A 13,385-nucleotide genomic window follows, 5' to 3' on the forward strand; every position below is an offset into this window, starting at 1 on the left:
AGTACTTTCTTCTTAACTGGATCTTTCTCTTTGTGGTATTGACTCAGCAGATCCTGATATTCTTCATTCGACCATGGTTTCTTCAGCTCATTATTTGACCTCGGTGGGATGGTTTCTGTTGATGCCTGTTGTATTACACTTGTTAGCAGCTCTTCAGCTTCGTCAGACATCTGAGACATTTGCTTAGTTAGTAGCAGAGAATCAAGTGCGCCGCTATACAAGTCTCGTATGGATGGATCATCTCTCAGTCGGCGAAGATCAGGATGCTTTTATCCGGCCGTATTTTGCGAGAGGTCTTCTTTAGCATTTTCCTTGTGGGAAAAAGAGCATCCATAACTACAATACGATGATCTGACTCAAATGGCAGGCTTTGCATCAGGTATGATCTGCAGTTGGTAGTTGCATGTTTCACATACCATTCCACCACTATGTAATCCAATCTATGTTTATAACCAAGTTTTGAATGAAAGGACCACCTGTGTTCGTCTGTTCTTGTCGTGAACATGGTATTCAGGATAAACAGTGAGTTCTCTTCTGCTGTTTCAATGAGTTTGGTTCCATTGAAGCTCGTTGGATTCTCATCGTGATGAGGGCCAATGCTTCTCCAGTTCTCGGATTCACAGTCATTGCCAATAGTAGCATTAAAGTCTCCAGCAACAATAGTCTTAAAGGAAGGATGTTTTTTCTTCATACCTTGTACTGCTTTGTTAAGCTTGTGATAGAAAGTTTCCTTTGTACCGGTGGCATAATCTTCAGTAGGACAATAGCAGCTATATACTGCCAGTTTTACTCCATGAACTTTAACTACCGTGAGTCTTCCTTCGATGATATGCTGAATATCTAGCAATATGACATGTGGTGCCAGGGCTACAGCAACACCAGCCTGTGCAGTCTTCATGCCATTGTACACAAGGTGCCATCCCTTTAATATATCATCATCAAAGCATATTTCGCCTTCCCCTCTTTGTCGCATTTCCTGCATACAGGTAATGTCATGACCTAACCATTTGCAGTGTGTGACACAGTCTACTAATTTGCTTTCACACCTGCACGTTCTAACATTGATGGTACCAAGACAAAATTTGTGGTACTTCTGTTCCATATCATAAACACCACATGAATACCATACAAATACCATACAAACACCACCAAACACTACAACAAGGCTATCCAAATTCTCACTCCAGTATCACCTCTTTCCATACACATGTAACCTTTTCATAAAACTAACTATATGCCTTTTTAAGCTTTAACCACAAAGAAAGAGGCTACTTCACTTCTGTGGTGCCATTGCTCCATTGGCTCACCTAACCGCGTTGTTTTGGTGCAACAGTAGCACACTTTCCACCAGCACCCTGTTGACCAACAGTACCGGAGGCAGTCGTTGTTAACCCAGGCCCCGACCGATCCGGTATGGTATTTCTCTTTTCATTCCGCATGTTAGATTTGGCACAGTTTTACGCCGGGTGCCCTTCCTGACGCAACCCTCTCCAATTTATCCGGGCTAGGGACCGGCACCAAAGTACGCTTATGCACCTCCAGTGGCTGGATTGTTTTAAGCTGTGGAGTAAATGCAGCAAATCTTTGTCGGCTAAAATTTTGTGGCAATATGTCATCGGAGCAGGCTGCTCAGCAAATACCGGACATCCCACCATTCAAATTTGCCCTTATAAATGCTCGGTCCTTATCAAATAAAACCTTCATTTTAAATGATAGTTTTATGTCTCATCAGCTGGACTTTGTATTTGTAACCGAGACTTGGCTTAACATTGGTGATTTCTCCTCACTTGGTGATCTCTGTCCTCCCCACTGCAGCTTCTTTAATTCCCCAAGGAGTACAGGTCGTGGAGGTGGCTTAGCCACTGTTTTTAAAAATTGTTTTAATTGCAGAACTATGCCTGTCGATCCCTACTCTTCTTTTGAAGTGCAGCTACTAAAGATTAATGTCACTACCCCTGTTCTGTGTGCACCTAAAACTAACAGTAATTTCATTCAAGAGTTTTCTGATCTGCTATTGTTTATGGCCTCTCGCTCTGATAAATTTTTTATTGTAGGGGATTTTAACATTCATATCTGTTGTCCATCAAAACCAAGGAGTTTTTATGCCTCATGGATTCTTTTGATCTCATTCAATCAGTATCGGCGCCAACACATCAGAAGGACCACACATTAGATCATCTGGTTTCTCTGTCTCTAACCTTGACATTGTTGATATTGGTGTCTCTGATCATTTTATGGTTGTGTTTGAATCCATAATGTACGGTATTGTCCCCTTTCCACCCCCTCCCAGCCCCCCTCCCTTGTCTGGTCTATAAACTCAGCCGCAGCCTCTCAATTCTCCAACACATTCATGTTCATACCTACCTACATACCTGCCTCGTATCTCTAATACCCTTCTCTCCTGCACTGACATTGAAGTGCTAGTCACTCTCTTTAACTCATCCTGCTCTGACACTCTGGACTGTGTAGCCCCTTTAAAACTAGAGAGACCCAAGGTTAGTACTCTAAGCACCCCCTGGCTGAATGATTCCACCCGTGCTCTTAGACAAGCTTGCAGGAGAGCAGAGCGCAAATGGAAAAAAGACAAACTCCAGGTTTCATACGAAATTTTAAGAGATTGTTTAAAGCTATACCAAAGCTCTGTTAGTACAGCTAAGGCAGAAAATTTTGCTGAACTAATTAATAAAAATGCCCATAGACCCAAAATGCTGTTCAACACAATTAACTCCATCTTATACCCTGTTGCTGCTGCTACTTTATCTCTGCTTCTACTACTGAAACCTGTGAGAATTTTTTTAATTTCTTTATTGATAAAATTGACAATATAAGATCTCACATTTCACCCCCAGACTCTGATCCCTCAGAGGCTCATCATCCAGTCAGCTGTCTTCCTAGCTGAGGTGGTCTCACATATGAAACCCACTTATTGTCCCTTAGATGTGATACCGTCACGCCTCTTCAATGAAATTTTTGTCATAATCTGTCCCCTTATTTTGGCTATTATTAACAGCTCTTTAACAAGTGGAATTGTTCCTTCTGGTTTTAGACATGCAACTGTGCAACATCTGCTAAAGAAACCTAGCCTAGACCCTAACGACCAAAAAAACTACAGGCCTATCTCCAAGCTACCTTTCATCTCTAGTATTTTGGAAAAAGTTGTTTTCTCTCAGGTTTCTCCTTCCTTAAACACTTTCAATATCTTTGACAAATTTCAGTCTGGTCTCAGAGCGCAGTATAATACCGAATCCGCTCTGTTGAAGGTCTATAACGACATCCTTCTCTTTGTTGACTCTGGTTCTTGTGCCATTTTAGTTCTGCTTGATCTCAGTGCAGCATTTGATACTGTTGATCATGACATCCTTCTAAAACGTTGAAGGTTGAAGTTGGTCTGCAGGGCCCAGTGCTAACATGGTTTACCTCTTACCCGGGAGACAGAACATTTTCAGTCAAAATGGGAAACTGTTCCTCTTCCCCTGCTCTCATTAACTGTGGAATCTCCCAAGGATCAATCCTAGGGCCTCTTTTATTTTCTCTATACATGCTTTCCATTGGCTCCATGTTTGACAAATTTTGTATCACTGTTATGCGGATGACACACAGCTTTACCTACCAGTTACACCCAACAGTGCTTGTTCATTGAACAACCTTTTTAACTGTCTAGACGATGTCAAATGCTGAATGGCGAGGAACTTCCTACAACTAAATGAGAACAAAACTGATGTCATTATATTTGGCCCGACTAGCTCTGACTCTAGCCTAACCAATGTGCTTGGTCCTCTGTCTACAAATTTGCACAATGAAGTTAGAAATCTTGATGTGTTCTTGGACACCTCTTTGAATTTTAACAAACAAGTCAGTAATGCTTTTAGATTTTATTTTTATCATCTTATGTTATTCTATCTACTTGTTTTCCTTTAATCTGCCTCATTATGGGAAGCACTTTGGGTCGACTTCTGTTGTTTTAAATGTGCTATACAAATAAATGACTTGATTCGAAATGTTGTGGAAGGACCTGAAGCGAGCCGTTCATGTGAGGAAACCCACCAACATCCCAGAGTTGAAGCTGTTCTGCACAGAGGAATGGGCTAAAATTCCTCCAAGCCAGTGTGCAGGACTGATCAACAGTTACCAGAAACGTTTAGTTGCAGTTATTGCTGCACAAGGGGGTCACACCAGATACTGAAAGCAAAGGTTCACATACTTTTGCCACTCACAGATATGTAATATTGGATTATTTTCCTCAATGAATAAATGACCAAGTATAATACTTTTGTCTCATTTGTTTAACTGGATTCTCATTATCTACTTTAGGACTTGTGTGAAAATCTGATGTTTTAGGTCATATTTATGCAGAAATATAGAAAATTCTAAAGGGTTCACAAACTTTCAAGCAACACTGTACATGGAATTATGTGGTAAACAAAAATGTGTTTAAAAAAAAAAGTACGTTTCATGTTTTAGATTCTTCAAAGTAGCCATTGTTTACCTTGATGATGCTTTGCACACCATTGGCATTACCTTAACCAGCCTCATGAGGTAGTCACCTGGAATGCTTTTCAATTAACAGGTGTGCCTCATCAAAAGTTAATTAGTGTAATTTCTTACTTAATATGTTTGAAATCAAATAGTAAATAATAAAAATACAGTAAATAGCCCTATTCCACAACTGTAGTAGTCCATATGTCAAGAACCGCTCAACTTAGTAAAGAGAAACATCCATCATTACTTTAAGATACAAAGTGATTTTTAATTAATAAAAATCAAGAAAAAACATTGAATTAGAAGGTGTGTCCAAACCTTTGACTAGTGCTGTTTTTGCAAAAAAATTTTTATATTATATATATATATATATATATATATATATATATATATATATATATATATATATGAGTGAGTGAGAGAGAGAGAGAGCGAGAGAGAGGACTGAAAGGCTTTCATAGCAGGAAAGATAGGCTGCACCACAATTTCTACACAATGGAAAATAGAGGAAATTAAAGAAGTGTGAAATAAAGCAACAGTTTTATTTACAGTGCTTATATTGATACACGACTGTAAAAATATTACAATCATAAATATTATTTCCTCTTCATTCCAGCCAGCTCTGAGAAGAGACTAGTTATTGGTGGACTTTTAATGGGAGACCAAATCACTGAGATCAATCAAGAGTCCAGATTATAGGTCCAGTGAACTGGTGGCAATAATGACCATTACAGGTTCACTTCCAGTTTAAGGGCTCAGGGTGAAGTTGGCCCCAAACAGGCTTAGAAACAACAGGAATCTCCCGTCTTAGCTCATGAAGCTTCTCTAGATGGTGTTTCTCTGATTCTATGGTTTCTTGGTCTTCCAGTAACTCACGGATGACTGCTTTAAGATGGTGCAGTCCGAGGCCAGTCAGGGCTGAAACAGGAACGGTGTGTTTAAAATGGAGAAAGTTTTTGGGTATCATGTCCTCAGGCAGGAAATGACTCCACTCTGAACAAAGGAGAGCAGTGGGTTAAGAAAGCTGCGCTATTGAAACTTCAATTTTAAAGATATTTAATAGAGATAAGCAGGGCAGAAAAGTAGCTCCACCATCACAGATACACAAATCTCAATGGATGAATCAACGAGGGGGAGAAAAAGAAAAAAGTATGCCATTTTCTTATAAAATCAATGACCAGAGTCTCAATGATATCTTACTCTGTAATGCCATCTAAAACCAGTTATGTTGCATGCCAACTATTTAGTTCTTAAACATCCTACACACCACAGAAGAATGGAGAACCTACAGTACTGTGCAAAAGTCTTTGGAACCCTTCCCCCCCCATACAAACATTGCAGTAGATTTCAATTTTATGATTTCTGTCAATACAAAAACATTTTAGGGTTCCAAATATTCATTTTCCAGCACAAAATTAAATGTTTCAGAAAAAAAAAAGTTTGTATCTGAGCAGCAGAAGAGCCCACTTTTCAGATTAAAAAAGAAAACATAATGAAGGCTTCTGGGTTTTGCTGCAAAATTAAGAAGCAAGTGTGACAGTCAAAGTGTCCAGAAGAACTGTGGCTGCTTCTGCAAGATACTCAGTAAAACCTACAGCTCATTTCCTTATCAAACTGCACTCTTTGTACCTGAGACTATTTATATTTAAAAAAAAAAAGGTCGTCTCACACCAAATATTGACTTTGTTTAATTTATTAAAGCTTACTGCTGTTTATAGTATTTTTTTTAATGTTGAAACATTTCATTTCATTATTTTTGAGCCATTTTTGGTCTACAGCATTTCTTTACATATGCCTAAGACTTTTGCATGGACTTTTTGCACAGGTACACCCTGTTTCCACTATTCTGAATTACTGAAGCGACCAGGGTTCTCACCCTCTTGATTCTCGAGCTGGGTCTCCAGCTCTCTGAACTTCTCCTCAGCATCAGGCAGGTCCATCTTATTAACCACCAGGACAGCTGGCTTCAACAGCAGCTCCTCTTTATACAACTCCAGCTCCTGACATGGAAGACAAAGTCCAGGCTGAGATTAGCAGATGAAATTCACATTCTCACAAGATGATGGCAATTAAAACTCCTGATGAAAAATATATGAATTTGATAACCAGTATGAAATGATAAAAAAAAAAATAATATATAGATTTAGGCACTGCCTAAAAGCGGAGCTCCCATCTGTTTCTGGGTTGTAGAATCTTTTTTTTTATAACATAGCCAGTCTCTTTTGTTTTATTTCTTTACTGGCTAGCACTGACCACAAGGCGGTGTGTATGACTGGTAATTACTAACACTGGCCACTAGGCGGTGTGTATGACTGGTAATTACTAACATTGACCACTAGGCGGTGTGTATGACTGGTGGTACACGTACAAACCACAAAAAATCGACTCGATGGGTTTACCATTTTTTCTTAGGTATGGTGCTCCGCTGGGAGCTCCGCTATAATGAGAACACATGTACTGAACTTTTCTACACATAGGCAGGGAAAAAACTAGTTGACTAGTGAAATACATGGCTTCAGATTTGCAAATCATTCTGTAGAGAATAAAGTGATAAATATGGTCATTAATTTTAGATCAAAGAAGAGTGAGCTATTCTCACTGTTACTGTAATCCATATTTTTATTTTAAATAATAAGAACATGTTCTGCTTTTCTGAATGCTTTTTTGTTTGTTTAATCATCACTAGGCTGTACCTTTGTGAGTAGCTGCACTGCTTCAAATGCAGATCTAAATGGTGTTTTACTGGCCAGGTGAAACCCACAGACATCAACCTGAGACATCAGAGACAAAGAATTTTATATAGTATATATGGGCTCATTTTAAATAAACAGTTAATCAACAAGACAGAGACACACACATTATATAAAACCACATACCACAAACATGAGCTGTTTCATTCTTTCTACATGTTTTAAAAACTTGTGGCCCATGCCTCGGTTGATGTGAGCACCCTCGATCAAGCCGGGCAAGTCCGCCACGGACACCTATAACAAAAAGAAAATTTTAAAAAGGCTGGTCACACAGAACTTCAAACATGATAAAGGACCACTGTAAGTAAAGGTGACTGACGCTATCATCATCAGTGCAGAAGTGGAAGCCCAAGACAGAGACACACACATTAACCACATACCACAAGGCATGGGCCACAACCCCAAAATCAGAAAAAGTTGGGACGGTAAGGAAAATGCAAATAAAAAACGAAAGCAAGAATTTTTAAATTTACTTTGCCTTGTATTTCATTACAGACAATATGAACCCAAGATATTTCATGTTCTGTCTGGTCAACTTCATTTAATTTGTTAAATGTACCACCCATTCCTACAACACATTCCAAAAAAAAAAAAGTTGGGATGGGGCAATTTAGGGCTAGTAATGAGGTAAAACAATTACATAATGATGTGATTTGAACCAGGTGATGTCAACAGGTGATTGTAATCATGACTTGGCACAAAATTAGTATCCAGGAAAGGCCTAGTCTTTGAGGAGCAAATATGGGCTGAGGCTCTCCAGTTTGTCAACAAATGCATGAACAAAAAGTTATTGAAATGTTTAAAAATAAACATGCTCCTCAAAGAAAGACAGCAAGAGTGCTCCGAGAGCACAATATCCCCCGCTGGTAACTATGCCATAACTCTGGTAAAATGTGACTGAATTGAACGAAATTGCAATTTGCATATTAGCGACATATAACAAAGAATGCTGTCAAGTTTTGTGAAATTCCTCCAAAAATTGTGAGAGGAGTTGATTTCAGAAGGTGAGTACCCTTCCCGGGACAGATGGGCAGACGGACATCACCACCACATAATCCACCTTCGGGCCTTTTGGCCAGTGGGGGATAAAAATTGTGAGGGAAGTTGATTTCAGAAAGCAAGCACACCTTGATGAAATTGCCAAAGTACAAGTTTGTTAATAATCAAGGGCATAACTCTGGTAAAATTTGCCCAAATTAAACAAAATTTCAATAACTGTCATATAACAAAGCCTTTTGTCAAGTTTTCTGAAATTCCTCCACAAATTGTGAGAGGAGTTGATTTCAGAAGAACATACACCCTCATGAAATTGTCGAAGTACAAGTTATTTAATCAAGGGTCAAAACTCTGGTAAAAATTTTCACAAATTAAATTAAATTACAATATGCATATTACTGTCATATAACAAGGCCTTTTGCCAAGCTTCAAGAAATGTGTCCAAATATTGTGAAAGGAGTTGATGTCAGAAGGCAAGCACACCTTCATGAAATTGTGAAAAGTACAAGGTTGTTAATCAAGGCCACAACTCTGGTAAAATGCAACCGAATTGAACAAAATGCGTACTACCAACATAACAATACCTTTTGCCAAGTTTCGTGAAATTCCCCAAAAAACTGAGAGGAGCTGATGTCAGAAGGAAAAAAAACCTCATGAAATTGTCAAATTATAATTTTGTAAAACAAGGGCTGTAACTCTGGTAAAATGCAACCAAATTTAACGAAATTACAATATGCGTAGGACCAACATACAACAATGCCTCTTTGTAAGGTTTGGTGAAATTCCTCCACAAATTGTGAGGGGAGTTGATTTCAGAAGGAAAACACACTCATGAAATTATCAAATTATAAATTTTGTAAATCCAGGGCTGTAACTCTGGTAAAATGTGACTGAATTTAACAAAATTACAATATGCGTACTACCAACATATACCAAAGAATCCTGCCAAGTTTTGTGAAATTCCTCCAAAAATTGAGAGAGTTGATTTCAGAAGGTGAGCACCCTTCTGAAATGGACGGACGGATATCGCCACGACATACAGTAAACCCCCTTCAGGCCTTTCGGCCAGTGGGGGATAAAAAGGGATTTGGATATTATACCCTCTATGGTGTACAATATCATTAAACCATTCAAGGAATCAGGAGGAATTTCAGTGCATAAAGGGCAATGGCGAAAGCCTAGGCTGAATGCCCATGATCTCTGATCCCTTAGAACCATCTACTTCAGAACAATGCATCAACAACTGTCATTCATCTATAGCTGATATAACCACATGGGCTCAGGATTACTTTGACAAATCTTTGTAACATGTAGGAGTTACAACCACAAAAACTTTACTATGCAAAAAGAAAGTCTTATGTTTACTATGTCCAGAAGCAACGTCAACTTCGCTGGGCTCAGAGCCATCTGGGATGGACAATCACACAGTTGAAACATGTATTGTGGTCAGACCAATCAGTATTCTAGGTCATTTTTTGTAAGAAATGGAGCTTCTGTACTCTGGACCCAAGACAAAAATTACCATCCAGGCTGTTACCAGCAACAAGACCAAAAGTCAGTGCCCTTGGCAAATGTAACTTACACTTCTGTGATGGCAGCATTAATGCAGAAAAGTACATTAAGGTTTTTGAGCAACATATGCAGACTTCAAGACGACATCTTTTCCAGGAATATTTCAACAAGAGACAATGCAAAACCACATTCTGCACACATTACAAAGGCATGGCTGTGGAAGAGGAGGGTGCCTGTTCCCTCTGTCCCCAATAGAGAATGTGTGGCGAAATTTGAAATAAAAAATATGACGACAACCCCGTAATATTGCACACCTTAAGACCTGTTTGCAAGAAGAATGGGGCAAAAGAACACCTGAAACGCTTTATCACTTGGTGTCTTCAGTTCCTAAACATCTTTGAAGTGTTGTGAGAAGGAATGACAATGTTATAAAGTGGCAAATGCTTTACTGTCCCAACTTTTTTTTTTTTAAATGTGTTGCAAGACTAAAAATTAAAATGTGTTTATTTTGAAAAAACAAAATTAATGAAGTAAAAAGGTAAAATAATGTGTTGTATTGCTTTGAGTGCAATACTACATTTCATTGGCTTTGTACCTGTATTCTGCATAATGACAAGAAAGTTGAATCTAATCTAATGTAATACAGGTCAACTATTATTTACAAATTGTTGTTTTCAGTTTTAATTTTAACATACTGTCCCAACTTCTTCTGATTTGGGGCTGTATTATGGTTATAAATCATATATACAAGGAGCTCAATGTACAGTATACGGAGAATAAGAGAGGACTTAAAACAGAACCTTGTGTGACGTCATATTGCACTTAATAACTGGTAGCAGTGTCAAATAAGATCTAAACCAAGCAAAATTTGCCTCGGACAGGGTTCCTACGCAGTATGGAAAAGTATGGAATTTGATTTTAGTATTTTCCAGGTCTGGAAAAGTATGTAAAATGGAAATTAGGGTATGGAGAAATATTTGTGTTTCCAGACCTTTGCCGCTACATAGTAAAATGAAGTTCAACATTCCGACATTCAGTTGAATTTTGCCAAAGAAATGTGTTGAAATGCGGAGGGAGGGAAACGGGTGTTCTGTTGTACTGGCATGCGCTCCGCCACACCCCCTGAACCTGCTTGCTTCTTGCAAGACTTTGGACAAGACGCAGGAAAACCCCCTGCTACAAAACGCCTTTTGAACACGCGTGAACACACATCATAGCTCCAGTCAGTGTAAAAATGCTTATGGCTTATTTGGCAGTGTTGCCAGAATTTGCTAGAAAAATAAGGCACATGGAACCTGAAAACAAGCGACCCAAGACAAAAAAAAAAAACTGCCAACAAAAATATGAAGGCTGTGTACGCAAACGTACATATAAACTGAACAATGCTGTTATTACATTATTATAATTACATTACACAGAGATGCCTACTAGTACGGATTGGCCGTATTTTGTACGGAAAAGTTACGTAAATACGATGTTACGGCAAACAGTGTTATTCTGTACGGAATTATTATAAAGTCTTAAATTCCAGTGAGTTGTTTTTAAATGTCCAAGTGACTTTTTCAATCCATGCACGATTCACGGCTATTTATTTTTATGACAACCACACATGCTGTGTGTGACATGCGCAGATTCTGGAGCAATGTGGGGTTAAATGCCTTGCTCAAGGGCACTGCAGCCATTACATACTGGTTAGGGTGGCCACGTCTGCCATCTCTTGGTATGTGGACAAAATGTGATCTACAGTGGAACTAACACAGGACCTTCATAAAACACAATAGTAAATACAAAAAATGCCATAATGACTGTTTTCAAATTAGAAGCTTCAGTAAACTTGTGTGTGCACAACATACAGGGTGTCCCGAAAAAATGTATACACACTTTGAATCATTGTGAAGTAGGTGTTTATTAAAATTCATTTCATTTCAAGGTGTAATAGAATTTACAGACATCACTTTATTGTTTTATCACTGCCTCTAACTGACGTTTATCGTCTACGCTATGAGACCTGCAACAGTCACTGAAAGTGAATGTCCAAAAATACCAAGAGAATTGAATGTGATTTGCATTGTCAGCAGTGACTGGACCAGAATGGATGTCAGTTTGAGAACAGGCGGTGACTAAATAATAAAATGTCTGTAAATTCTATTACTCTTTGAAAATTACATGGATTTTAATAAACACATACAGTACTTTACAGTGATTAAAAGCGTGTATATATTTTTTTTCGGGACATCCTGTATGTGCTTGACATCTTCACACACCTGTGTTTTAACGTCTTGAAGTGTGCATCAGATATGTGTGCGTCAGAGTGGCATCCTGTATTTTGTGTAATGTGTATTATTTATGAAAAAAACAGGGCACTGATACAAATTTTAGGCCAAGCTAAATATGGTATGCATTTTGGTGGTATGTCATAATGTGAGTACCTGTTTGATTTTCAAGTAATTCTTTTAGTAGTTGTTTGTTCGCTGAAGTCTCCAAACCTGAGAATTTGAGTATGGAAAAAGTCTGGAATTTTAAATTTGAAAATGTGTAGGAACCCTGCTCGGACCACTGACCATCATGGTCAATCATAACAGTTTTATAGTATGGTGGCCTACTCTTTGTAAGTGACTACAGGTATGTAATCATAATGTTTTATATCATATGGATATGAGTGCTTTACTGAGAAATATGCCACTTGTATATTTCATACGAGCTCCATCTGGGACATGGAGAACCAAAACCATGATATAAATCTTCTCGTGTTGAAAAACTTGCATTTTTCAGACGAAATACATCGCGGATCTGAGCGACATTTAAATAATATTAGTTGGCTTCAAGTGGTCTATCAGATATATTCCATTCAGCTAGCATGATACTGAACGAGTCAAAGATGAGTAGCTGAATGGAACATATCTGATAGACCATGAAAAATAGCCAGCCAATATTATTGTTATACATATACACTCTTCATATCAGCATTCTCTCAAAGGCTCATGCGAGCTTACCCGTGACTCGGTGCTGTTAGTGCGGCAGTCCAGTTAGCTTCCAGCCGGCGTAACAGTAGCAAAGCTCAGCGCTAGCTTACCTGCGACTCGGTGCTGTTAGCGCAATAGTCCAGTTACCTTCTCGCTGGTGTAGTGTTAGCGCAGGCCAATGTTAGCACAATCAAGCCAAATATAATAATAATAATAATAATAAATTATTATAATTTTTTCTTCCCCCTGTGTAATTTACTTAGTTACTTTCAAAATCAACATCAACAACTACACACAATGGAGTGACCTGGCAGCCAAAATTCTCTCAAAAACTTCTGCTTTTAATGAAGCAAAGCTCGTGGCCATGTTTGTTTACAAACCGTCACAGTCATTCACTCACGCGGAAGTTTTATATCTCTGACTTGTCTTTTTTTCCAGTTTTTCAATGTTGACTGGTATGTTTTTCTCTTGTAAATATGCATGAAGAATATATCATGAAGTTTTATTAGCCTTTCAGGTGTTCAGCGCGTCTTTAGTTTTCAGTTTATTTATTTAGCACTTAAACCTAGCACTGGATTTGCCTCATCTTCTCTCTTTCCCAGCTAACAAAGAAATGATTGTGCGCATGCACAGCACAAAAGTTTTGTCATTGGATCTTCGCATGAGCACCGACGTGTGGCATCAT

At 38.5% G+C, this 13,385-nt stretch overlaps 1 protein-coding gene across 2 annotated transcripts in view; it reads right to left on the reverse strand.

Moving 5' to 3' along the window:
* Positions 1–5,002: 5,002 nt before the first annotated feature.
* Positions 5,003–13,385, reverse strand: part of gtpbp10 (GTP-binding protein 10 (putative)) — an 80,973-nt gene continuing 72,590 nt past the window's right edge. For both annotated transcript variants that reach the window (XM_060921434.1, XM_060921436.1), the window contains 4 exons: positions 7,356–7,463; positions 7,173–7,250; positions 6,356–6,479; positions 5,003–5,472 (listed from right to left, as the gene is read on the reverse strand). In XM_060921434.1, the coding sequence (XP_060777417.1) occupies positions 5,216–5,472; positions 6,356–6,479; positions 7,173–7,250; positions 7,356–7,463 (567 nt within the window). In that variant the 3' untranslated portion in view covers positions 5,003–5,215. The remainder of the gene's footprint in view (positions 5,473–6,355; positions 6,480–7,172; positions 7,251–7,355; positions 7,464–13,385) is intronic.

This window comes from Neoarius graeffei, chromosome 5, assembly GCF_027579695.1.
Source record: "Neoarius graeffei isolate fNeoGra1 chromosome 5, fNeoGra1.pri, whole genome shotgun sequence".
NCBI classification, from domain to species: Eukaryota; Metazoa; Chordata; class Actinopteri; order Siluriformes; family Ariidae; genus Neoarius; species Neoarius graeffei.